Source organism: Rhineura floridana, chromosome 17 (genome assembly GCF_030035675.1).
Source record: "Rhineura floridana isolate rRhiFlo1 chromosome 17, rRhiFlo1.hap2, whole genome shotgun sequence".
NCBI classification, from domain to species: domain Eukaryota; kingdom Metazoa; phylum Chordata; class Lepidosauria; order Squamata; family Rhineuridae; genus Rhineura; species Rhineura floridana.
Window position 1 is genome coordinate 17038407 of NC_084496.1, and position 27894 is coordinate 17066300.

Genomic DNA, 27894 nt, shown 5'->3' on the forward strand with positions numbered 1-27894 from the left:
TGGTTAACCTCAAAAAGAGTAATCTCCTACTCAATGGCTTTAGCACTTGAGAGCCATTCTGGACACAGCTCAGACCATGGTCTTCCTATTGCCAGAGTGGATTCCAGCTATCCAGTACATGGCACGACTCCTAATGCACAGCACAGTGGCTGACATGTTACTTGCGAAAGCTCTGGGCATGTTTGTGTCAACCATATTGTTCCTTGGGCTCGTCATCACACTCGACCACTCCAATGGGCCTTATTGTCTTTTCAGTTGGATATTGCCAATTCCACACACTGAGAGCTTCATCTTTCCGCCTCACTGTGGTTGTCAGCTTGGAGTCTCCAGAAGGGGTCGCCATTCCAAGAGCCAGACAGAACTCTGATCACAGCGGATGCCAGCTGACTTGGCTGGGGACCCCACTGCAACTCTTGTTTCACTCAAGGCATTTGGCACATGTCAGAGAGAAGTCGCAGCATAAACTGGCTGGAATTGAGAGCTGTCTATCTGGCCCTGCTTTACTTCCAGCCAATATTTCAGCGGACCCACATTCTGATCTGAACAGACAACACCTGTGTGAAATCGCATTTGAACCAGCAAGGGGCACCAGATCTCAAGTCTTTCAGACGGAGGCTACTCTTATCTTCACTTGGGCCAAGAGTCACCTGCAGTCTTTGAGGACAGAATGCCTCAGTGGGGTCCTGAATTGTCACTGCAAACTTGGCTCAGCAGGCAACAGGTGGTTCCATGGGAGTGGAGATTCTATTGTGCCATATTTCTCCTCCAACAATGCTTTAGCCCCATGGATCTGTTTGCCTCAAGCAACAACACTCAGCTTCCAAGGTTTTTCTCAAGGTACCTAGATGCAAAGGCCGAATCAATGGATGTTCTCCTGAACCCTTGGCCAGAAGGCCTTTTATATGCGTTCCCACCAGCACTGGGCTGGGCTACACTCTAAGGAAACTTCGTTGTGAATGCACTCAAATAGTACTCCGTGCCCCATATTGGCCATGAGGCCCATGGTCCTCCAATCTTCTCTCCCTATCAGTCAGAGATCCTTGGAGGCAACCGAAAAGGCTGGATCTTCTCTTTCAGGGTCCAATCTGGCATCCAGATCCCTACTGGTTTATATATTTATTTATTTATTGTATTTGTATACCACCCCATAGCCAAAGCTCTCTGGGCGGTTTACAGGTTGAGTCTGATGGCATTTGAGCAGAGACAGATGACCCACTCAGGTCTATTGCAGGAGGTCATTCTAGACTGCCGTCTACTATTCGAGTTTACCAGAGTACATGGTCTACATTTTCCAGCTAGTGTGGCTCCTGCGGTCTTCAGTCTTCCAAGGCTACTGTTCAGCAAATTCTGCAGTCCTTCATAAAGGCTTGAAGATGGGACTGAAGTCCAACACCTTGCATCACCAGGCATCTACTATATCTTCAATCTTATCAGTAAACCCTTAGCATATCTCTTTCAGCTCTCATCCTCTGGTCAAGTGCTTTCTGAAAGGTGCCACTTTGCTCTCCCCCCTGGCAGTGTCTCACTGTTTTCTGTCCTGGAGCCTACAGAAGGTGCTACAAGCACTGCAGCGACCCCCCTGCCCCTTTGAGCCACTCAGAACTATGCCCTTATGAGTTCTTTCTTTTGAGGTTCTTTTTCTAGTGGCCAACACCTCAGCTAGACGAGTGTCAGAATTGGGAGCGCAGTGTCCTCAGCCCATCATTACTGTGTCTTTCATAAGGATTCCCTTGTTTTACAACCTGACCCATCCTTTCAACCCAAAGTAAGTTCCATGTTTCACTGTAACCAGGGTGTTGTACTGCCATCATTTTGTCTCGGTCCTGTCCATCTGCAGGAAAAAGCCTGGCATTCCTTGGACATCCGCAGAGCCCTTAAAGTGTATTTAGTTTGTACCCAGGACATTTGACTAACTGAATCCTTGTTGGTATACTTGTATCCAAGAACTCTGGGAGGGAAAAGTGTCAAAGTCCACTTTAACTTGTTGGGTACACTCCTGCATTGCTTTGTCCTACAAGTCTCTAAAGCTTCCAGTGCCTTGCAATATCATGGCGCACTCTGCAGCCTGTCTGCATGGTGGTCTGCAGCCACCATGGCTGCATTTGCAATTAATGCACCTCTCGCGGATATTTGCATGGGTGTGGTACTGTCAACCCCAGACTCATTTATTAAGCACTAGAAGATAAGACCGTTATGCCTCTGCTGACTCCTCATCTGTCAGGCGTGTCCTGGAACAAGTAATATCTCATGTTTAGGCAGCAGGGTGGTCCCTCTCTACTAGGGCTGCTTTGGTACATTGCATTCGATGGCATGCTACCTTGGGAAAACAGACTGTTGGTCTCATCTGAAAGGTGTTCTTCCCAGGTATCATGCCATCACAACCCTCCCTGATGGGGGCTGCCTATGTGTTCTCATTATTTATCAGTTTTCATATATGTACTTGGTGCTAAGGCTTCTGTTTGGTTGAATTTATAATGTTCTCGGTGAGTCAAGACTTTATTGTATGTGTTTTGGACTATGGCTGCTCCTTTGTTCGTGTAGTTGTCTGTTTTTCCTGTTTCGTCTGTTCTCCATGCGACTGCTGTCAAGAGGTCTTCCTTTGGCCTCATCTAGAATGAACTGAGGAGGACCAGAAGGAGCAGCCCAAGTCTTGACTCCTCTGCATCGCTGCTTTCAGACACTAAGTGGCGCTACAGCCCACTTAGTGGCATGATACCTGGGAAAACCAACTTTCAGGTGAGACCAATGGTCTGTTTTATGCTTACCGCTTAGGGATTGTTTTGATTAAGTGCTTTATAAATTATTCTAACTAAAATAAATAAATAAATTGTCCCCTATGTGGATTATGGTTAAATCTACTCAGGGTTTCCTTTATCTCAGGATCTGCAACCTAGAAACCTTGGCTAGCCTCAGGTGAAGTTAAAGTTGGTGGACTGTTTAGTTGCAATTATGTGTGGGGAGGGAAGAATTTGCCTTAAAGAATGACTGTGGGGAGGAACACCATGTTCTCAAGACTGGCTTTTAATTTGGTTACCAAGGCTAGCAGTACATATCTCCTGGCCCTTTGTAGTTGAATTTCTTTTGCATGCACTATTCTTCAGCAGCAGATTTTTTTAGTCTTTCAGGAGATGCCCAACCCTTTTTCTCTTATCTCTTTATATTAAGACCAACTGAGGAAGGAGGAGCTGTGTGTGTGTGTGTGTGTGTGTGTGAGAGAGAGAGAGAGAGAGAGAGAGAGAGAGAGAGAGAGAGAGAGAGAGAGAGAGATGGTCACAACTACTTCTGGCATATGGCCTCTGGAGTTTTGAACTAGGGGAATAGCACCCTTGGGCCAAAAACGTTTAGCCACCCCAGTGTGATGATATTTGTGGCAGTGGGACTTGCTTGCAGGCTGCTGTTGGCGTGGATCCTGGCCTGCCAGCCTTCAACATCACGTCAGAGAAACTCTCCAATAAAGTTAATTGCTGACTGGGACTGAACGTTAGATGTTGACTGGGACTATTGGCCTAACTTTAATTGGGTGATAAAATGTTCTAAGCCTTGATGGAATCAGGTGGTCATCATATTGCAAATATGACCGGTATGGGTCTGTGCCAGTAGTTCCAGAACTAATTAAGTGGTAACCAGCAGAGTTCCCTGTGTTTATTTCTTTGCCTGACTGCGTGATTACTGCAGTTCCTCACTTCAGTTTCATGGCTTTATTGCAAAAAATGTCTGCTTCTTAATGTGTCAATCATAAACGTTGTGTCATAGTAGCAACATTTTTTTTTATCTTTGTCTTCCCTCTCCAAGGAAATACTTGATTCTCTTGCTGAGCTGTACTCTCTATTACAAGAGGAGGACATGTGGGCTGGACTGTGGCAAAAACGTTGTAAATTTCCAGAGACAGCAACTGCTATTGCTTACGAACAACATGGCTTCTTTGAACAGGTAGTATATTAGGTTAAAAATTGACCATATAAATATGGCAAGCACACAAAGCAGGGTGTGTTTTTGTGTGGGAAGCATGTAAAAATACTCTGCATTGAAGAACAGGGACTACATACAACCTTCATAAAACATGTCTTACAACCACAATTACATTCAAGCGGTGCATCAGCAAATTTAATTAAGGGCTTTTTCACAAGCTTAGGTGTTCGGTAGAGGCCATCAGGATTGCACATACAGTGTTCTATAGTGTATGTATGTGACACTGAATTTTTGTAGCTAAAGCTCATTACACAAGCATTTGCAATGCTTGAGCATTGATCTACTATATAACTATGTGATACTTAACCACCAATAAACTGTAATGCGTGAACAGAGTCCTAAGTTATTAACCTTTCTGATTGATCTGTATCAGGAACTTGAGGTGACGTGTGCTCCTTGTTGGACACGTCATACGCGTGCTAAGGGATCTTCACTAGCTGCCTATTAGCCACTGAACCAGTTTTAAGGTCCTTCTACTTACATATAAATCCCTAAACAACTCTAGACGAGGTTACCTGAAAAAACATTTTCCACTCCATTACCTGTTAAGGGCATTAAGATCAGCAAATGGAGCCTGGTTAGTTTTGACATGGTCTGATGATTGTTGGCCTGTGATAACACAGAGGCGGTTGGTGGCATCGCTGTTGTGGAATACCCTCTGTGTAGAAGTATGAGAGGCTCCTTCAGTATTGACATTATGTTGGCTGTTAAAGACACATCTGTTTAGATGATTATTCCCCTGAACTTGAACTTCCTAGTCTAATTATTTTAATTGTTCTTTTAACTGTTTTAATTGTTATGCTTTTTAATGGGCTTGCTTTGTTGTATATTTTAATTATAGACATTTTAAATGTTTTGATGGATTTGTTTTATTGTATATTTTAATTATATGTGGATATTTTATAGTTGATTTTATCTTGTAAATTGCTTAGAAACCATTTTTGCAGGTAAGCAGCATATAAATAAGTAATGTTCACATTTTATAAATTAGATTTGAAAACACTTTCAGATTTAAAAACAACAAATCTGCCTCCATTTTCCATCCCTAATCCCTCCAGTTCAGCAGGAAGAAATTTGGTCAGGGTCCCAACCCTGGCTGTTAATCATCCACTAGGTGGAATGGCCTCTAATAAAGCTAGCAGTGGCAGTGACACCCTTCCCAGCTGATAAGGAGACCCAATACCTGGATGGACTAATGGGACAGATGCTTGGGAAGCGTTACATGCTGCCATGTTACTATGGCAATGGGGCTGCTGTGGACAATTCCCCAAGACTTGAGTGTTCCACAGGAAGTTGGAGACCTCCAGTGGTATGCATGGTGTGTGTTATGCTTACCTTTAAGGATGGGAGGAAGGGAGCTGTGGTGGATCGCTTCCCCTCATCTTTGCCTGAAACAGCAACAGGCATCCACCAGTGCAGAGGGATCCAACCTCCTCCCAGCCATATTGGCGGCTTCAGGGGAAGCAAGGCAAATGCAGTCACAAAAATGCAGTCACGTGGAACAGAAGCAACATGTCCTCCATGGCCTCGACAAGCAATTAATTATTTTTATTATTATTTAGTAAATGTATATCCCACCCTTCCTCCCAAACGAGCCCAGGTGGCAAACCTATCTGTGATAAAAACAATACCATTAAAAATAAAATAAAAGCAGATTTAAATCTTTTAAAAATAATTAAACACAGCAAAACGTTAAAACAAATTTAAAAGCAGTTGTAACCAAAATGTGTGTCTGGACAGGCCTGATGAAATAGGAAAGTTTTCAACAGGTGTCTAAAACAGTATAATGCAATTAATACAAATGGGTGTTATGCATACTTTCCTGCTGGCCTAAGAAGCCATATGCAGGAGGGAGGGTTGTACAGAGTGGTGGCTGGTGCGGCGGAAGGCAGGGAGCCCAACAGTACGTGGAGCCAGAGCCAATGGCAGGCAGAGACAACTAATTCTGGTTTTGTCCCCATCTTCCTCCCTGCTGAGTGCTACAAGGGGCAGCACTAAGACTGAGGAGGAGGAAGCTGACAGGCACTGCCACCCCTTGGACTCATAAGTAAAAAGGCAGGCACATGAGGGCTGGCCGAGTGTAGGCTGGGGTTGGTAGGGCTGTGCCCCATTTAGAATCATAAAATCATAGAATAGCAGAATGGGCCTCTAAGAGTCTTGAGTCCAACCCTCTGCTCAATGCAGGAATTCAACTTAAAGCATACCTGAATAGAATAATTGGCCAAATGGACTAGACTCTACTGGTTGTACATGCACAGTCTCAGTCTAATTGTCATCAGTGGCACCAGCCATCTAGCTGAGGAAGGAGGGGAGGTCTGAATGCAACCATTAGCACTGCACTCCTTGTATAGATGATGGGTTTTATTGACCACCATTTGTTGCGTAGCCCTAACTGGCTTTTCAGCCCAGAAAATGGTGGTGCATCACCTTCTTGAAAGTTGTGCTTCCTCCTGTTGGGATCCCATGAGAAAATAAACTTCACTTTCTTCAAGGCACAAGAAACCTATGAGAAAGCAATGGAGAAAGCTAAGAAAGAACATGAAAGAAGTAATGCTTCCCCTGCCATTTTCCCAGAGTATCAGCTCTGGGAGGACCACTGGATTCGGTAAGTTAATTAAATTATTTCACTGCTAGGTTGTGATGTATCTTAAAAGATTTAGTGTGAGGCTTAACATGAGATTCAGAAAATATTGAGGAATGGGAAAATTTAGTTGTGTCCCCAGTTGTTTAACTGATGCCTTAAAGCCCTGCAATAGTACAATGTACTATTGGTTGAACAGATCTGAGTGGAATTATTTCATTCCAGATTAAAGCTGGTAAATGGGGAGGGGGGTGAGCTTTTTTAAACTTTTTTACTTTCTGTTGCCATGGTTAACAGCTCTTTTAATAATTTTAGTACATTTTAGTAAAGATTTTGGCAATAAATACTAAAGGACAAAGTAAAAACTTAAAAGGTCTGGCCCAAAACAGTAAGATCTGGCCTGTGTGTTTGTGTGTGTGCTCAGATGTGCACATATCTAACTACTTTGAAAATGTTTGAGTAACTTCTTCAGACACACCTGGATACTACTAGTAGTTTTTTTAATAACTTGGGTAAACTTGGCCTCTGTTTTTAAAATCTGTTTTTAATTTTTGGGGTGCAGCAAGTTCTGTTCTGTCTTGTTTTATTTATTAGGGGTGTGCAGTGACCACAAGATGTTCCTTGTATCTGTAGCAGTTGGGAGCAGCCTGATCTGTTTCAGATCCATTCTGTCATTCCAATTCAATTAATTATTGGGGTCCAAATCTGATCTCTTAAATCCAAAGTTCTGTTTTGCCCCTATTAACTACAGTGGTGAATATAAAAATGGACAAAGGAGAGGTTCCTTTGTCAGCAAACCTCGTCCACTTCTGTGAAAAGGAAATGTGGGTGAAATTTGCTGACAGAGGAGCTAATCCAGAGTGGATTAAGCCTGCCAAATTTGAATCAGATCCATCTAGGGGTTTCCTTTCCGTGAACCTTTAAATATTCATTCTAACTCTGCTGCTTACACCCTGCTCTCACTGCCAAAACTCAGAGGAGAATGATGACCCATATGAAGAACAACTGTTTATTTTAACATCCCTCCCCAAATCACTGTGATTGGAATGCACTGGCAAGATAATTCACTGTGATTTAAAAGGTGTCCAGCAACATGAAAATACCCCCCATTCCCCACCCCCTTCTGTCTTAAGCCCTGGGCATTTCACTAGTCAGCTTGGTTTTGTTTCTTGGGAAAGAAAAAGTGGGGGAGGTCATGCATTTAACATTTTGGAGATAATGAGACAACAGTGCTACTTGGAAAGTTGGGGTCCCCTGACCTTCTTTGATAAGCTTTGTTAACAGCACAATCCAACCCAGGAATGTGAGTCTGCCTCAAATTACCCTGATTTGCCTCATTATTCAGAGTGCACAGAGAGCTGATACATACCCCTAGTACTTACATATTTATTTTATAAAGTAAATTAAATTCCTATATTGATTGTTTGAAATGGCTAAAGGTACTCTTAGCTAATCAACTACATCAGCATTGCATTTCCATTCTCAAGGTGCTCCAAAGAGTTGAACCAGTGGGAAGCACTGACAGAGTATGGCCAATCGAAGGGTCATATAAATCCCTACCTTGTATTGGAATGTGCATGGCGTGTCTCCAACTGGACTGCCATGAAGGAGGCGTTGGTGCAGGTGAGTGTTCTTCATCTTTGTCCTGGAAGATCCAGTTTCATCCTTGATTGTACACAGTATAACTGTTTAAAGGCAGCCCTGCAAGTTTGTATGAACAAAAGTTGTGCCCTGCTTTTTGGGGATTACTTGCAAAATGAACAGCTGGTTCTTCTGGCAATTGAATCATATTCTCTACACAAGGTATTCCCAGATTTTTGTCATAGTGACTTCTTCAAGGGAAGAAAATGCTGATTGAGCATCCACAAATATAACACGTACAAATGACTTCTGCTTCTAATCGCTCTTATCCTGTGTCTGCGAAGCGTTCATGAGAAGGGATGAGAGGAAAAGAGAGGAAAGTGAAGTGTACAGGTATATAACACTGTGATCTAGTTCTCAAGAATCATCTGTCAATGGGGCAAGATGAAGTTAGTTGGGCTACTGTCCCTGGTCACAGTGAAGACAAAAAGTATCATTAACTAGCCCCCATTTGAGGAGCATTACCAGGGGTGTGGAACCTTTGTCCCTACAGCTGCTGCTGAACTACAACTCCCATCAGCCCCAGCAAGCATGGCCAATGGCTATAAGTGATGTGAGTGGTAGTTCAACATCTAGAAGGCCAAAGGTTCTCCACATTTGAGCTAGACACTCTCCTCTCTTCCCAATCACAGTAATGGGAAAGTTCTATTCCCTGACTCCATTCTAAGTACATTGGAGTAAAGTGAATATCACTACAAGATATTGAACTACTATTTAGTTTGGGATGGCTGTTTGCCTGACTTTGTGGTTGACACAAGGTGACTTCTGGGAAATACAATCTGTCTTCCCTGGTTTAGGCTCTCACTTCTGGATATACCCAAGGACACTAGCGATTTACTGTTTGGAGGACTGTTACTTCCCTTCCTTGGCTGATTAAGCGCCTCTTTGTTTTGTTAGCATGTGTATTGCTGTGTGAATGTAGGATAATGATTGGGAACCTGTGGCCCTCCAGATGTTGTTGGACTCCAGCTCCCATCAGCCTCAGCCAACTTGGCCAAAGATAATGGGTGTTGTAATCCAACAGCACCTGGTGGGCTATAGGTTCCCCCATCCCTGATGTCGAACCTAAATAGAAAGCCACAGGCTATGAGCTTTTCAGAAGTAATTTTGTTATTGTTTAACCATGGTTAAGCAGTTGAGAATAAGTGTTGGGATCATATGCCCCCCTACTTTGAGGAACACAAATTTCCCCGCTAGATCTAACCAAGGTTAGTCGTTACATCAGATTTATGTTAACTGAGCTTGCCCATTCCTGCTTAACCAAGAATCAGAAATTGTCTCATATTGTGACTTCAGATCCTGGGTTACCAGGCTGGTCAGCTTCTGTACATAGAATTGTGAGGTGTCATCTTGCCCTTTGCCTAGCAGTTGGTACCCTGGTTAGTTCTAAACTCACTGCTCATGGTACCAGCTAACCACAGTTAGGCATGGTGGAAAAATACGTGCTCCAGGAAAGCGAGGGTGGTACAGATGACCAGGTGATCTTAAAGCAATCAGTGGCATGTAGGAAGGGCTGCCAAAAGAAGAGAGAAGAAGAATTTTCACTTTTATACCTGGGCATGCTTCCTTCTACAGTTCTGGGCTCTTACCTGTTTCCTTTTGGTTCTAGAAATTGTGCCATCGGCTAAGTGCAGTCCTGTGTGATGTACTCCTACCTCCTGATTCACTCTGTTTACTTTCTTAAAGCCGGCATTGGAAAGGAAAGCATAAAATACACCTGATGGCTAATTGAGATATATTTCAGTTTGGGTGGCATAATTTCATTAATGATATAGCATCCATTGCTTTATTCAAAAGCAAGATGCCCTGTGTTAGTCCTTAATGGCACTGCCTAGCAGAACTTTCACGGCAGAGCTCAGCAACTGAAAGGACAAGAAATCAATAAAACTTGTTTTGAGTTTTTTGTTAGCAAATGGCAGAAGTAGAATGGCTTGGGCTGCTCATCATTCAGAGATCTTAGTCAAAATAATTGCAGACTGGGCCTCTGGCAATTTAATATACAACACGTAGCATTAAAATAATACAAGGTGGTACATCTTTTTTTTTTAGTATAAAATCATGCAGGATAATAAGCTATTAAAACCTTTTAACACTCTTTCAAGTAATGTTTTTATTTTTCATATTAATACAGAGGAAATCAAATCAACATAATCTGGGTGCAACAGAAGACTTGTGAGAAAAATTGTGCTTGACTCTTAGCCAAATATGTTTCACTGGCCTAGTTCAAATGTCATGGTCAAACCATGGTTTGGGTGTTGGCACTGTGCCTCAAACTTGTGTGCTCCCTTCTTCATTTTTTGTTTTGCAACAAATATAGTTTGCTGTGATGTCCAAATAAGGTAAACTGTGAGTACTGCAAACTATACTTTTTTCCATTCCAGAATTGGAAACCCATTTCAAACTATGGTTCCCGATTTTGGTTTGGAGGTTTGGGAAATTACAGGTGCTAACTATGGTTATTATATTTAATGCTAACCATAGTTCGTTTTTAAAGTGAACAGAAGAGGGGAAATGGAAGAGAGGAGGAAGCCCAAGGGTGCTGCTGATAGCCAGTGATGGTTTAGTGATAAGGCAACATTAAATTTGCATGGAGCCTGTATTTTGACTTGACTTTCTTTCATATCCATTTAGCCTATTCCAGTAGAAGCCATTGTGAAAGACAAGTACAAGCATCTTAAGAAAACTAAATCTAAGCCACAAGGCAACAAATTCCTTTAAGGGCAAAATTTAGTGGTAATCTGTGAATATCAGGCGAAAAGGATTGATTATGAGATGTGATCTATTTATTAGGTATTTCAGTTAGGTTCCGCCTTTCCTTTGCACAGGCAGACAAGACGATAAACATTTAATGCTTTCCAATGGAGTCCAGATTTTCACAACTTGTTCACTTTCAGGATATACATTCAGCATACAAGATGGGAAAAACAGGTTGACTTAAACACAACACAAAGCCATAGTTTAGACTCTAAACCATGATTTATGTTCCCGATTCACAGACGATCCATAATGTGTATGGTGGTATTCAGTGTTAGCCCTACTCAGTGTAGACCTGTTGAAGGTGATGGACATAACTAACTTAGGTTCATAAATTTCAGTGGGTCTGATCTGAGCAGGACTTAGTTGAATACCACTTCATGTTTTTCCACTTCCTCTGCTTCCTTGAGAGTCCCTGGATGCTGTCTCAAATAATAGCCTCTGGTGGTGGGCTGATATTCCAGACCATGGTTTGTTCGTTCAAGTAGCCCAAAAGTGTGGTTTGCAAGCCAGCTTCAAACTATGCTTTCAGATCCTGGTTTGGTTGCCATCCACAAACCATGGCTAATCTGGCACTGTTCCTTTAAGGCATCACAGCATAGCTTGACTTGACCTGAATTATCTCGCAGAGTCGAATTTCTTCTTAAGAAGATGAGGTAGAGAATAGGTTATTGTTTAAATGCCTGAAAACATTTGAGCTGTTATTTTGTCTCCTCTTTTTCCAAGTTTGGAGTAAAGAGAATTGAAGGATTGTAGCATATTTGCTTTAATGTAGTAGCTGAAAAATGTCAGGTTTCAAATAAGTGAATTTTGCCCATTATGACACACTATATAGTTACATCCTCTCTCTTGCATCCTTCTGAGCAATGTGGAATCATACTGTTTACCCTTGTACTTTTCATAGGTACCACCTGAGAATATGCGTTAGATCAGTGTGTATACATGATGAATGAGTCCTTAAAACTGGAGCTGGTATAGAGCATTCAAAATTTGGTAGTTTGCTCCGTGATGTTCTGTTTTTCATGTCTAAAATATCTGAGTATGTGTTCAGCTTGAGTGAAATTCATGCTGTGTTAAACATTTTTAAATCTAAGTGGCTGCAAGAAGAGAACTGGTTTCAAAATATAGTTCCTTCTTGTCTTGCTGGTAAGTCCATAATTCAGGCATGCAGAGATGTTTAAGAACTTTTCTACCTTAATACAATTAAAAAAAAAACCCTCAGTAAAGCTTAAGTATCAGCATCATCCAACCTACTCAGAGCAAAGCTATCTCAGTGAGAATACCAGATAGATCCTTGTGTTTGGAGTTCAGAATTGTGTTCTGTGCTAATCTGGTGTTTTGTATTTGCATAATAAACTCTCAGTTCTTTGCTCCAGTTTTAGTGCAAAGCTTCAGTGTGTGTAACCATGGGAAGACAGCAGCATGAACAAAGAGATGAGTTGTCAGAGTTGTGCGTGAACAGTCCTAGACTGAAACAGATAAGCATAGCAGAGACCAGTCAATAACTAGGCTAAATATGAACTTCAGACAAGGTGTATTGTACAGTAATCATATCGTTTGAGCTTCTCTATCACGTTGCATGGCATAGCTGAATTGTATCACAGCGTTGTGGGCGCTATAGTTGTTTGCCATATCCTGCCATTACAAGTGGGTTGTGGTTCTTGACAGGAGCACAGGAGCAGGCAGAGACTTGAGTACTGAGATAGAAATGCAATAAATAAATAAAGGACCTTGTTGAGTGCAACTATTCCATTCAAACCAATGGCAAAATTCTCTTGGAGTTTGAGGTTTGGATTTTGTGGAGAAATCAGTACCAGGGCAAATGCTAGTGGGACATGCGACCCTGTCTTTAGCTTGAATTGCGGGGCATCTTCATGAACAAGAAAACAAAAAAGGTTTTGGTGGAAAATTAGCAAGAAGCTTTGCTATCAGTGTTCCAGTACTAATATATACTTTTGCATATTTGTGGATGTTGATTGAGGTAAAGGTCAAGAGTACTCTGTACATTTAGCGTTGGTTAGAGCTCTGAAGGACAATCTGAGATTTTTTAAAAAAATAAAAACTTTAGTAATTAAACAGGTGGCATTTCTCATTCAGCTGTGAAATAGAGAGTTGAAATAAACATGTCCTGATAAAAGATTGCTTCTGGAATGAAGGAGTCATTTTGTCTTGAAAGGAGTGTCCAAAGCTTGAATGTCTTGTTGGGAAATGTAAAGTTTTCTGCATTATTGAGAAATTAGGTCTGGCACTCGTGAGTACAAATAATGTAACTGCTGAAGCTATCTCTTCTGAAAACCTTACTTTACAAAACAGTTGGGTGTTCACTTTCAAGTTGCTATATGTTTACTGTTTTAACAGAACCATGGTCCCATTAAAGAAAGCCAAATCCCTTCAATAATTATGTAATCATTTTATAATAAAATTATTTTGGTGTTGGGTTTTTTTTTCCTCCTGCAGCTGTGCAATAAATAATAAATTGCAGGGTATAGTTAAAGCCTTGAATTGCATCCAAGTGAATTGATCATGTCTGACAGTTTTGCCTTGTGAAGGCTTACAGGCTGAATCAACGTGACAGCCACCAGTTACTGCAGACACGTTGTAGCCAGAATTTGGTGTCAGCTCTTCACTGAGACAGCAGTGTCGGTGGGGGTGCAGGCAGGGCTGGAGATTCCTTGGTAATTGCCAGGCCGTAAGTCCTCAGCCGGCATCTTGGCTATAAATCTGCCAGGGTAGCAAGGAGGAAGCAAGATAAGGGCAGAGGCCGTTCAAAGCTTACGTGCCAAGCCAGAAATCCAGAAGAGACATCAGTGAAGGTCTGGATCTAGTTTGCCGAGAGATCAGTCCAAGTCAAGGTTCAGGGGATAGGAAGACACACAGTGGTCACGCCTGACGTTGTAGTCAGCAACAAGCTGAAGCCAAGGTTTGTCTTTTAAGGAGCAGGTTTGTCAACAGGTGTGAGCCCTCAGCGTTTTGGCCTTAAGTGGACAGGCCTGCCCCTCTTCTGCCTGACCTTCTGTTGTCTGTGTTCTGCAGGTGAGGGGAGAGTATCCTGTTCACTGCCTGCGTCTGGCTGAAGGGCTTCAGCTGTGTCTGGGGTGCTCTGCAGCTGAGGGGGAGAAGGAGCTGGGTTCTCAGGAGTTTCCTCCATTTCTCCTTCTGGGTCTGCTGCTTCTGGGTCTGCTGCTGGTACTCCCAAGTCATCCTCGTCTGATGAGTCCTCTGACGGGGCCATGACATTTGGACTGAATGAGAGATTTTCAGTAATGAGGCCTTTTACTAATGAACTAAAGAGAGAAAATAAGTGAAGCTGTAAATTGAGTTGCTCTGATTTTTAAAAGTCAGAAAACATTTTTTAAATAAATTCAAAGATGTAGAGGCCTAATTGCCTCTGTGCTGCTTCTGGATTCATACTTACTGACTCAATCTTTTGGATTGATGGTCTGTTCACTTCAGTTGAAGAGGCTGGAAAAGAGAGCAGCTGCATGTCAGTTTTCCCAAGTCTTGGTGAAGCAGGTCTCTTAATCTTATGAACATGTAAGATATTAAGATAACCAGGTGACCTTTTATAGAGCATTGGACATCTTTGTATTTACTCAAATACAAATACATTTGCTGTTGAGTTAAATGATCCTGTAAATACTGCAGTAAAAAGGGGATTCCCTTCACACAAGGAGTAGGGTTAATACCATGCTCCTTATTTGCCCAGGCATAAAAGCAACATTTTAAAATTTACTTCCATTATGTGAGTGGACCGATAGACTAGAAAGCAGGCATCTCTTTAATCCCTTGCTTAAGCCACTAGTTCAGTTTCTAGAAAGAATTGTCCTTACTTCAGAGTAAGACTGGAAGGCACCCCAAGAACAATTAAGGACAAACTCCAATGGAGAAATCAGGAATCCAGATGATTAAGATTTTACTGGTTCTGAAGTGTGACCTACAGGATCAGACTTCTTATGACCCACTTAAAACATCTGCAGCGCTTCCAACCCTTGCTTCCATTCAGCTGATACTGATGCTGAGGTCTAGGAAATGTATTTTCGTAAACACCCTTGACTTCTCTTTTTCTGGAAAAAGCAAAGATATTGTTGCCTAAGGGTTGATGTTAGCCTTCCAGACCATCGCTTGAATCTGTATCAATTTTAAAGGGAATAAAATTCATTTTTCATCTAGGGATTATTGAGGAACATGCAGTGCATGGGTTGTATTCCACCTAAGAGTAAACCCATTGTTAGTCATGTCCATTAATTTTAATGGGTCTGTGTGATGTTCCTATATTAATGTATATATGGTAAGTGCTGTTTGTATAGAAGATATGTGGTAAGTGGAATGAAAGAGGAGGGGGGAGTAAATGAGCAGTAGAATGCTGGATGATTGGCTGAGTGTTAGAATGGCTGAGCGTATAAAAGGAAGAATGACAGTTGAATCTGGGTGGACGTTAGTGGGTTGTTTGAGAGGTGTTTGGTGGGGTTTTTGAGAGGAGATTGTGTGGAGAGTTGGTGGATGTGGGGAGAGTGTGGAGTTCGGATTAATACTAAGACAAGTATCACAGGAATAGATGAAACCATATGCTAATGTGCCTTTATAAAGTAATCTTGTTATTTCTAATATTTAATAAACGCTGTTTTGGTTTACCGGAGGCCTGATCCTTGGCTGGGGAATATACAGACCAGAGGGGAGGGCAAGGTACTTACCAAGGCTGAAGGGAAACTGTAACAATTGGTGGCAGCGGTGAAGGGAAGAATATAACACCACAAGTATCCAGAGCAAACCAGAATTATATGCATTCTATATAGATCAAAGGGATTGGGACAGCTTAAGCACGCAGTCACAGAGGTAACCTGATTGAGAGAGACTCAGGCAGAGTCTCTGGGAATACTGGTTATAGGACGTGACTGGTGGTGCTGCCTAGCAGGGGGATCTGGTGAGGTCTGTGCTAGAGCGGAGAGAGAAACCATAAAAAAGGACAGTCCGAACTGGTGGAGTCCCTGGTGGTGCCTAGTGACAGGCAGTAGCCACAAGCAGGTAGGAACCTGACAGGGAGAGCCAGGGAAGGGCGTCACAGTCTGCTCTGAGTACGACTGATGTTGGATACCACCCTGTTTCTTTGAATTCCAAAGTGAACTGTGCTGGTCTGCACCTCTCAGATGCAATTAAATAATGTAATTCTTTAAATTTCTCTGAATTTTCCAGTACTCAGCTTTAAAAACCTATCAAAATGCATTAAAATGTTATTTTAGGATAAAATAAATTTAGAAATGCATAGATTGAGATAAAATATGCTTATAAATGTGTATTTTGTGATAAATGTTATTTAAATATAAATTTTCATGCTTGGAAAAAACTTCATAGAATAATGTGAAAATGGGACGGAATGAACTTCAGAACGCAAGACATTTGCACAGACTGGAAGGGGACTGATCCATCTCAATATGCAACAAGGTTCTAGTAAAGGAAAATATGGCATATCAAGTTGTGCACACTTTGTCATAGGTTAAGCTTGCTAAATACAGTGCCTTACAAAAGTAATCAGACCCCTGACCAATGCTCTCATATTACTGAATTACAAATGGTACATTGTAATTTTGTTCTGTATGATATTTTAATTTGAAACACTGAAACTTAAAATCAATTATTGAAAGGTAGCATTGATTTTATATTAGGAAATGTTTGTAAGAAACATAAAAACCTGAAACACGTTGCTTGCATAAGTATTCAGCCCTCACACATTAAGATTTGGTAGAGCCACCTTTAGCTGCAATAACAGCTTTAAGTCTTTTGGGGTAAGCAACCCGCAAATCCAACAGGCCAGAAAAGAGGCCCAAGCCGCTCCCACCCAAACTAGGAGCAGCGCCACCACTATTACCCAGACAGGCTTCACGGCCTTCCTTTCGGCCGAACGTCCAGATGGAGACAGCCATGGCCCGCCCCTCTTCCAACAGGCTGGAGATGGCTGAGGCAATGAGCATAGCGGGCAGGGTGACCTCAGATGGCCCTGTGCCCATGAAGGACAGGCAGACAAGCCAGACCAGGCAAGCTCCTGGTGATCATAATGCAGGCGAGGGGAGAGACTCACACAGCACTGCTTTCAGGACTCGTAAGAGACCAAGAGTCACTGTCTGATGAAGAAGGCATACAAGCCCACCCTGGCTTGGATTCATTTTTTTCTACCAGATCCTCCCCTGAAGATTTCATGGCCTTTACAGATACATCTGCCTCTCACCAGACCATCCATGTTACAGAAGGGGAAGGGTTCCAGCCCCCCTCTTCTCCCTCTGCTCACCAATTACAAAGAGAGCATATCACCCCTGTTGTGCACACACTCAGCCTCTTCAACTACATTTCTCGATCACATGCTTCAACAGTTGAAGGATCAGCTCGGGGCTTCACTGTTAGCAGATCTGACTAGGGATCTCTCAGGCACAGTATCCTCCATTCAGCACCTCCCTAGTGGCACTCAGGGAACGCAGGCAGCACAGGGTTCTTCCTCAACAATCCCATCACCTTCCAACCTGCAGCCTCCTGCAGCACACAATTCACCTGACCCTTATGCAGCTGCTCAAGGTAGGCACGCCCAACCTACAGAGGAGAAACCTGTCGATCCAGACAATGAACTGATTGTCTTAGACGAAGAGGACTGGAGTGGGGAGTCAGAATCGGAAGAGATTTCAAGCAACAGAATTTTCCAAGAACCCCATTTCCTCCCCCTCTTATGTAAGGCAATGGAGGCTCTCAGCTTACACTCCCCTGATGACCCTCCAGTTCCGTCAACATCCAGGATTCTGACTGTGTGTCCAGACCCAAAACCTAAATCCAGGGTGCTTGAGCTCCCTGCACTACCACCTAAAGTGATCAAATCTGAGTTTGATGTTCCTTTACAGTTCAAGAAGTCTGTGTCAACAGCTAACAAGTTCTATACCCTGGAACAACAGATCATGGACCAGCTGAAAGTTCCGCTAGTAGGCGCACCCATAGTTAATCTTCTAAATCCATCTTTGAATCCTAAAGACTCAGATGCTCACCTTTAAGGACATGACTGAACGCAAATTGGACCAAGGCCTCAGAAGGGTACATGAGGCTAGTGCACTCTCCATCAGAGCAGCAGCAGCAGCATCTTCTGTCTTCACAAGGGCTTCTCTCTTATGGCTAGAGGACCTTCTGGATGGCCCACAACAGGACCCTGCTAGAGCACGCAAATCCTTGTTAAACGTCTCCCAGGCAGTGACCTTCATGACAGATGCATCCATGGACGCCATGCAATTTGCAGCTAGGTCGTTAGCAGTTGGCATCTTCACCCGTAGAACCCTATGGCTGTATCACTGGGAAGCAGATGCCACGGCTCGCTCTAACCTGGCTTCAGAGCCTTACGTGGGAGGCAAGTTATTTGGTGAGGAAGCACTAGCAGGCATCTTGGAATCCAAGGACAAGAAGAAATCTTTGCCCACCTCCAGGAAAAGAGAGGACAGAAGGCTATTTCGAAGAGCCTTCCACCCATATTCACAGCCACAGTCCTTTTGGAATTCTTGGGCATCAGGATGAGCTAGAGACACCTGCACCAATCTGGTTCAGACAACATCCACAGGCAAAGGGCCAACCATACATTCCCAGTAGACCGGGGTTTGGAACCCGGGCAAGAGGGAACAAACATCAATTCTGATGTGAGTACTCCTCCGGTGGGAGGATGACTCCAATGCTTTGCTCAGCAATGGAGGGACACGTCATTGGACCAATGGGTTTTATGTACCCTCAGAAACGGCTTGAAGCTGGAATTTACATCCCTCCCTCCGACAAGATTTGTCCCATCTCCCCTCTCGTGGACTCAAGACAAAAGGGCAAGAACCCTCCAAGCGATTTCCCATCTGCTCCAAATATCAGCAATAGAGCCAGTCCCGGAAGGGGAGAGATTTTTGGCCAATTACTCAATTTTCTTTACTGTCGCAATAAAAGATGGGTCATTCAGGGCAGTACTTGACCTCAAGAACCTCCACAAATACATTCAATACTGCAAGTTCCGCATGGAAACGTTGCTTTCAATCAAGGAGGCACTGAAAAAAGGGGACTTCCTCTCCTCAATCGACTTGAAGGAAGCCTACCTACACGTCCCCGTCTCCCCCCTCCACAGACGCTATCTCAGGTTCACTGTGGGGAACGACCATTTTCAATACAGGGCCATGCCCTTCAGCCTGTCATCTGACCCCAGGGTATTCACGGAGATTGTGGTTACCCTGATAGCCCACCTCAGGATGCAAGGATTTCACATATTTCCTTACCTGGACAACTTCCTCATTCAGTCCCCATTGCTAAGCAAGGCCTGGGAGGATGTGCTCATTACCTTAGCCTGCTTGAAGGACCACGGCTTCCTAATCAACCAGAACAAAAGCCAGTCAGTTCCTTCTTGTCGCACTGTACATCTGTGGGCCACTATAGACTCACAACAGGGAACGATACGGCTGGCACAGGACAGAATAAACAAGATACAAGCTGCAGTATCCCACCTTATGACTCCCACACCAGTAGACCTCATGCACATAGCCTCAGTGCTCAGGTTGATGATGGCAGCCTTCCAAACAACGCCTTGGGCACGTCATCACTCTCGCCCCCTGCAGTGGGCATTATTGCCATTCCAGAATGAGATAGTAGCCAGGCAGAATCGGAAAGTATTATTGTCACCTGCAGTTCGTCAGTCTCTACTGTGGTGGGCACACGAACCCAAACTTCTCAAGGGAGTACCGTTCCATGATCCCCCATGTATAGTGATCACGTTGGATGCCAGCCTATCAGGCTGGGCGCCATCTGCAAGGGTCAGATGGTGCAAGGAACATGGTCACAGGAGGAAGCCAGCCTTCCAATCAATTTACTGGAACTTTGGGCGATCTGCCTGGCACTGACACACTTAGATTGGGGGCAGTGCTTGTCAGGACAGACAATGTGTTCACCAAATCGCATTTAAATCGCCAGGGGGGCATGCACACTCGCCTTCTCCAGAGAGAAGCCCCACTCATTTTCCAGTGGGTGGAAGAACATCTGGAGTTACTCACAGCATAATACCTCATAGGGGAGGACAACAGTCAAGCAGACTGGTTGAGTCGGGAGAAAGTACATCAAGGGGAATAGAAGTTACATCCTCTGGCCTTTCAGGCAATACTGGCACAATTTGGCACAATCAAAGTAGCCTTTTCGCCTCCAGCCTCAACCACCAGGTGAAGAGATTCTTCGCCAGGTATGAGACGCCAGAGGCAGAGGGAATAGATGCTGTCACAGCCCAGTGGCCTCCAGGCCAACTATATGCCTTTCCACCTCTTCCGATCATTCCAAAAGTGCTCCAGAAAATCCGAGCCGAATGGGCAAAGGTTCTGCTGGTGGCTCCTTGGTGGCCAAGGAGACCTTGGTTTCTGGAACTCATCAACCTATCGGTCAGTCCCCCATGGAGAATTCCTCTCAGGGAAGATCTGTTATCACAGGGACATTTTCTCCATCCAGATCCCAGCTGGCTGGCTCTTCATTTGTAGAGATTGAATGGCAACATCTCTTAAAAAAAGGCATTCCGAGGCAAGTTGTGAAGACAGTGATGGCCTCCAGGTGCCCTTCTACCATTTGAATATATGAGGCCACATGGAAAGCCTTGTCTTGGTCGCACAAACAAGGCGTAAATCCAAGTAAGGTAGGTATTAAAGAGATCCTCTCATTCCTACAGCAGGGCTTAACAATGGGACTCAGGCCAAATACTTTGAGACATCAGGCTTCGACTTTGTCGTCAATCCTATCTAAGTTTCCTGAAAAGCCACTCGGTTCTCACCATTCCTGAGGTGTTTCCTTCGGGGGGGCAACGTTATTGGTGCCACCTACGGTCCATCATTACCCAACTTGGGACCTACACAAGGTCTTAATGGCCCTACAGAACCCTCCCTTCGAGCCATTAAGTCAAGTTCTCCTCCGTTGACTATCCTTTAAAGTCCTGTTCCTTGTGGCCATTACTTCAGCCCATCATCTGTCTGAGCTGAATCTGTAGATAAGATAAGTCTGTAGATAAGAATTTCTATGTTTTTCATAAAGATAGGATATTGCTTCGTACTGTACCTTCCTTTCGTCCTAAGGTTCTATCTACCTTTCACTGTCAACAAGAGTTAGTGTTCCCTTCCTTCTGCCCTAACCCAGAAAAAGCATGGCACTCACTGGAAGTATATATATCCAAAACTAAGCCCTTTCGCAAGACAGACAGTTTATTTGTCTCATTTCATCCAGCTTCAATAGGAAACAAGGTTTCAACCTCCACTCTTTCTAGGTGGATCAGGGCATGTATTACCTTGGCATACACTTCACTGCGACTGGCGCGACCAGCCGGGATAGTGGCTCATTCCACTAGAGCAGCAGCCACAATGACGGCGTTCTCGAGAAATGCTTCGCTAACGGAGATGTGTAAAGTGGCCACATGGGCCACTCCCAATACTTTTATTAGACACTATAAGATCCATACCTATGCACCTGCAGAAGCAGCTTTTGGGAGGAGAGTGCTACAGCATGTCCTCTCCGACTGTCAATGAGTTCAGCCCAGCAATATTCCAACCCTACATGGGTCAGCTTTGGTATGTTCCACCTGATATCATCTTTCCATGCACAGGAGAAGAGACTTTTGGTCTTACCGTGAAAATGGTCTTCTCTGTGCATGTCAAAGATGTTATCAGGGCCACTCCCTAGGAGAGCTGGGCTGCAATCATTGATACCTGGTAGGCCTCTTGCAGAGAGTGTATGAGTACTGTTGCTTGACTTTTCATGTCTTACTTCCTGTCAATCCTCTCAATACTAGTTAGCTTGTCATCAAGAACTAAGCTGGGAGCTACACAGAACAAGAAGTTCCTGCAAAAATCAACAGTGCTCTTCTGCCTTCAACCACTAAATGGAGCTACTTACCCACCTGATATCATCTTTGACATTCACAGAGAAGACTGTTTTCACAGTAAGACCAAAAGTCTCTTTCCTCCCAAGCTTCAGTGTTTTAGTGGACTGAAACAGGTTTTCTTGCAGTATTTTGCTCCATCTGTTCTTCAATTTTAACAAAATGCCCAGTCCCTTCTTATGAGAAGCATCCCCACAGCATGATGTTGCCACCACCATACTTCACTGTAGGGATGGTGTGTCTTGAGGCATGGGCAGTGTTAGGTTTGCGCCACACATAGCTCTTTGAGTTTTGACCAAAAAGTTCTATCCAGAGCTTGGAAAAGTTACTTTTTTGAACTACAGCTCCCATCAGCCCAATCCAGTGGCCATGCTGGCTGGGGCTGATGGGAGTTGTAGTTCAAAAAAGTAACTTTTCCAAGCTCTGGTTCTATCTTGGTCTCATCTGACCACAAGACCTCTTTTCCCACATGGCAGCTGGGGCATTCTCATGCTTTCTGGCAAACTCCTGACATCTTTTCAGATGATAGTTTTTAAGTAACGGCTTCTTTCTTGCCAGCCTCCCATACAGCCCAGTGTTATGCAGAGCTCTTGATAGGCTTGACTGGTCCAGCATTACTCCACTCCCAGCCACTGAACTCTGTAGCTCCTTCAAAGTGATTGTTGGCCTCTCTGTGGCTTCTCTCACAAGTCTTCTTCTTCGAGCACTGAGTTTTGAGGGACGGCCTTTTCTTGGAGTGCCTGGGTGGTGTGATTCAGCTTTCACTTCCTGATTATTGATCCAACTGTGCTCATTGGGATATCCAAACACTTGGATATTATTTTCTACCCTTTTCCTAATCTATGCAAATGTATTACATTATCTCTCACTTCTGCAGAACTCTCTTTGGTCTTCATTTTCCTTCAAATCCACAGCCTGACCAGTGATTCTTCAACATTGGGGGTTTTATCCTGACAATGTGACAGCAACTTTAATGGTTCACAGGTGGAGGCCATTGGTAAGGTAATTGTGTCCTTGATAATGCAGTTTCTTTCATTTGCGTGAACTGGGAGCTTCCACAGCACAGGGGAATACTTAGGCAAGCAACATGTTTCAGGTTTTTATCTTTCTTACCAACATTTGCCAACATAAAACCAATATCACCTTCAATAACTGATTTTGAGTTTCTGTGTTTCAAATAAAATGTCATACAGAATGAGATTACAATATACTATTTGTAATACAGTAATATGAGAGCATTGGTCAGGGGTCTGATTACTTTTGCAAGGCACTGTAACAACATTTTCATGATGCACAAATCAGGCTATCTTGAAATAATAAGCAGTTCTTTGAAATTAAATGTGCCTCTTTCACTCATGCCAATGCTGGTTTTGGCAGCAGTGCAAGCTCCATGATTGTTCAGCTAAGCCATGGTTTCTTTTAATGCAAGGGCAGGGAACCTATGGCACTCCAGTTGTTGTTGGACTCAAACTCCCAGCTGCCCCAACCAGCATGCCAGTCATCAAGCTTGATGGGAGTTGTTCTCCAGCAATGTCTGGAGGGCCATAGGTTCCCCATCCTTATTTTAATGTCTGCCAATATTTTAAGCTTGTTTTAAAGTCTGAGTCTGGTTCATTTTAAAGTCTGAGTCTGCCAACAAAAGAACTTCGTTGGAACTGACAAAATTAGGGTTTGAAACCACAGGTTGAAAGTGGTTTGCTATGTGGTTTGCGCTGTTTGCTATGTGTAGTTTGCTGTTGTGTAACCACAGTTTGGATAATTGCTCCACCACAAAAGACTGTTGCACCACAGAGAAGGATATGAACTTATTAATCTGAATCCTTAGCAAATGGGAAACAGTAGCAGCCATGCAGATCTAAACCATGGTGTGAGTTCTTCATTATGGTTAGCAGAAAACATGGTTTTGTGTCATGTCTGAGAACCCAGATGCTCTTTTTATTTTGGAGTGCATTTAGAGTCTTGTTTTGACCCAAGGTGGAGTTGAGTTGCCCCAAAGAGATGGCATGGAAGGTCAACATGTACCGTGGATACTTGGCAATCTGTCATCCTGAAGAACAACAGCTGAACTACATTGAGCGCCTGGTAGAAATGGCCAGTGGCTTGGCTATCCGGGAATGGCGAAGACTTCCTCAAGTGGTTTCTCATGTTCACACACCCCTTCTTCAGGTGAGACAGAGAGAATGAGTTGTTAGATTCTTCTTGAGGTCCCTCATTATTGTAATGATAAAACAAACAGAACTAAGCATAGAGTGTATTATTTTTTTGTTGTTGCTGCTGCTGCACAAAGTGCTTCTGGTTAAAAAATAGAGTCTATACAGAAGTTTGTTTCTAGGTTTCCTGCAAGGAACCATGCAGAGAGCAAGGTATAGGATGTTACTCTCTCTCTCTCTCTCTCTCTCTCTCTCTCTCTCTCTCTCTCTCTCTCTCTCTCTCTCTCTCTCTCTCTCTCTCTCTCTCTCACTCACTCACTCACTCACTCACTCTCTCACTCTCCCTGCCTCCCTCTCCCTCCCTCTCTCTCTCTCTCTCTCTCTCTCACCCACCTTGAAAAGCAATGCCATATTATGTTTTTGGCATTTGGCAAACAAAAATATTGAAGGACACTTTTAAAAAATGTAGGCACATTCATTAGCCCAGTTCATATGCCATGGTAAACTGTAGTTGATGGTTTAGCATGAACACACATAAAAGGCCTCTTTCGCTCCTTTCTGCTTACAATGGGAAGAAACAAGCCATGATCCCTGTCTTAGCATTGCACCCAAACCAGGATAATTGTTTTGTTTTCGACAATTATCAGAAATTATGCAGAACTCCTGAACTAGCTCTGCTAAATTTGTTTCTGAATGAAAATTTGGCCCTAAATGATAAGCAGTTAATTGGTTTTATGTTGGTTGCAGCCCAATCTCTTATTGTTCAATTTGGGAAGGACTTGAATGGCATCTCCATCCTCTTCTGGTGCCACAAAATTTGGCAGTTAGCATTGATAGAAAAACTTACAGAAAAGATAAAGATTGCAAAAGGTAGGAAACAAAAGGACATTTGTTGCAGAATGATGGAGTATTTTTTCTTACATTAATGAGGCAGATAGAAATGTCAGGGTTTCCAAGGTTTTCCAGAATCTATGGATTTTGTAAAGGTGAATAACTCTTTCTTGTATATTGTCTTTTTCTTGGTATATAGGTGCAGAAAAATTTGTATTTTTTATATACTTTCACCGATTGTCAATACTCTGTCAAGGTACTCTTCATTTCCTGTTTCTGTACCATGCTGCACTGGCTGTTTTGTTACATCTGAAAAATAAATTAGAGAGAGAGAGCACAAATCACAGTAGCTGATTCAGATGTAAAACTCAACCAGGGATCGTATTTTTTCTGCACAGTTGCAGGGAGGAGGCAAACAGAGCTGAAAGATGCAGTCATAGTAAATAAAGCTTTACGGTTTATTGTGATGTGCAGACATGGCCATTGTAAACAGAGTACAGATACCAGAAATAAGAAACTTCTTTTCCAGACATTGCATTAGAAATGTTGGATATGTATACATTTTACATCTCTTGTGGCAGTCTGCTGAATGTGACACTTGTGCCTAAAGGTATGAAAAATGGTAAGGTAGGGCCCAATTCCCTTGGATGTTCTCTCATATGAGTCCCATTGAAATGAATGGGAGGTGTGTGGCTTCACAATTGTGTACCTTCTGTTTATTTCAGTGCAGTCTTGCCCAGCAGAACTTTCAAGAGCATTGTGCACATAGTTCCTCCTTGCAACCCCAATCCCAACACTTAGGGATGTATCACCTTCCTTATGTATGTTCTACAAACATCTTTGAAGATACGAAATGTTAGAACCAGATTAGAAAGCAAACTGGCAGTTGTCTATGCATACTTCCATCCTTTTGCAAAATTTTCATCCTTTTTGTTTGAATGACTTAGCTCTAGTCCTAGCTTTTCTTCATCTTAAGATGAGAACATTTCTGGAAGAGTTCAGAAATAAGCAAAGTGCTGTGTTGATCTCTTTTGATAACTAGGAGCCATATTTCGGTTTGCTACACAGACACACACACAGACAGTAGAAGGAATTAATATAAATAAATGCTTAACACTTCCATGTGCATTCCATAGTGTGTTGAAAATTTTCGTAATAGTCGCATTGTCAAATTGCTAAAATAGGCAGTGAATGACAAAATTAACAACATGGCAAAGAAGCTACTCAGCCGTAATTACTTTTTCCTATATCAGATAATGAGTGATTAAATGCCTGCTAGAAAATTTAATTTGCATGATGAATGGGAGTAAGATGAAGGTTAAGCTATTGGGAGTGCTGAAACTGTGTGTGTGTGTTTGCATGTTTGCTCTGGGTTGGGGGGGGATTTCTTTGCTTAATTTGTTTGGTTTCCATAGATCTGTATGTAAGCATAGACTGACTTTTTTTCTGGTAAGAGACAGTTATCTTAGTTGATTAATAGCTAATACAAGTGTTTATCTCTCACTTAGAGGCTTTGTGGTTACATCAGTTTTATTCTCTACAAAGGATTTAAATTCCAATTTGTAGGTCTGTCAGAGCTTAACTAACTCTGTGCCACTTTTTAGTGGCTATGAAAGTGCTGTTGCTTAGTGTTTGTTCCATACAAGATTCTACATTCAGCTTGTAGAATGTGTTTGAAGGAAGAGCAATTTGAAGTAAGCCGGAGTCCTCCCATAAGCATCTGGTTGGCCATTGTGTGAATAGGATGCTGGACTAGATGGGCCATTGGTCTAATCCAGCAGGGTCTTCTAAAGTTCTTAGTGTACCATGGGTTCCTAATCTTTTTGGGTCCATGGACACATTTGAATTTTGTAGTTGGTTCTCTGATTGGTGCTCTCCCAACTCCCCAGACATAAAAAGAGAGTGTTTGCAATCCTCTCTATTTCTTTTTCCAAGGGGTCTGGGTCAAAGTTATATCCAGTAGAATTAAAAGGGATTCTCTTGGATTTGCATGATTTTACATAGAATCGTAGAATTGTAGAGGCCTGTGAGGCCACCACCTCTCTAGGTAATTGGTTCCATTGTTGTACTGCTCTAACATTTAGGAGGTTTTCCCTGATGTTTAGCCAAAATCCAGCTTCCTGTAACTTGAGCCTATTATTCTGTACCTTTGGATGATCAAGAAGAGATCCTGGCCCTCCTGTGTGCGACAACTTTAAACACTGAAGAATGCTATCATACCTTCCTTCTCTTCTCAAGGCTATGTATGCCCAGTTCTTCCAGTCTCTCCTTACAGGGTTTTGTTTCCAGTCCCCTGATCTCCCTCTGAACCTATTCCAGTTTGTTTGCATCCTTCTTAAAGTGTGGTGTCCAAATTTGGACACAGTACTGAGGCCTAATAGAGGGGAACTAGTACTTCATGTGATTTGAAAACCATACTTCTGTTAATGCAACCTAAAATAGCATTTGCCTTTTTTGCAGCCACGTCGAATTATTGGCTCATATTCAGCTTGTTATCAAAAACAATTCCAAGATCCTTCTCACATGTAGCATTGCTGAGCCAAGTGTCCCTCATCTTGCTCCAGCCTATCAAGATCTCTTTGAATTTTGTTTCTGTCTTCCAGGGTATTAGCTATCCTTCCCAATTTTATATCATCTGCAAATTTGATAAGAATTCCCTGTATCTCCTCATGAAAGTCATTAATTAATTAATTGTATTTGTGTACCGCCCCATAGCCGAAGCTCTCTGGGCGGTTTACAGTAACTAAAAACATTAAAAACAAATATACAAATTTAAAACACATCTTTTAAAAACAATTTAAACACAATTTTAAAAATTTATTACAATTTAAAAACACATGCTAGAATGCGTGGGAGAAGAGGAAAGTCTTGACCTGGCGCCAAAAAGATAACAGTGATGGCGCCAGGCTCACCTCGTCATGCTAATCGTTCCATAATTTGGGGGGCACCACTGAGAAGGCCCTCTCCCTTGTTGCCACCCTCTGAGCTTCCCTCGTAGGCACCCGGAGGAGGGCCTTAGATGTTGAGCATAATGTACGGGTGGGTTCGTATTGGGAGAGGCATTCTATCAGGTATTG

The 27894-nt window shown here is 42.9% G+C and overlaps 1 protein-coding gene across 3 annotated transcripts in view; it reads left to right on the forward strand.

The window, feature by feature from the left end:
• TRRAP (transformation/transcription domain associated protein) overlaps positions 1-27894 on the forward strand; it is a 321632-nt gene that overhangs the window by 188152 nt on the left and 105586 nt on the right. For 2 of the 3 annotated variants that reach the window (XM_061599260.1, XM_061599262.1), the window contains exons 54-57: positions 3793-3930; positions 6462-6574; positions 8038-8173; positions 23811-24002. In XM_061599260.1, the coding sequence (XP_061455244.1) occupies positions 3793-3930; positions 6462-6574; positions 8038-8173; positions 23811-24002 (579 nt within the window). The remainder of the gene's footprint in view (positions 1-3792; positions 3931-6461; positions 6575-8037; positions 8174-23810; positions 24003-27894) is intronic. The other variant, XM_061599263.1, reaches the window with a different exon arrangement.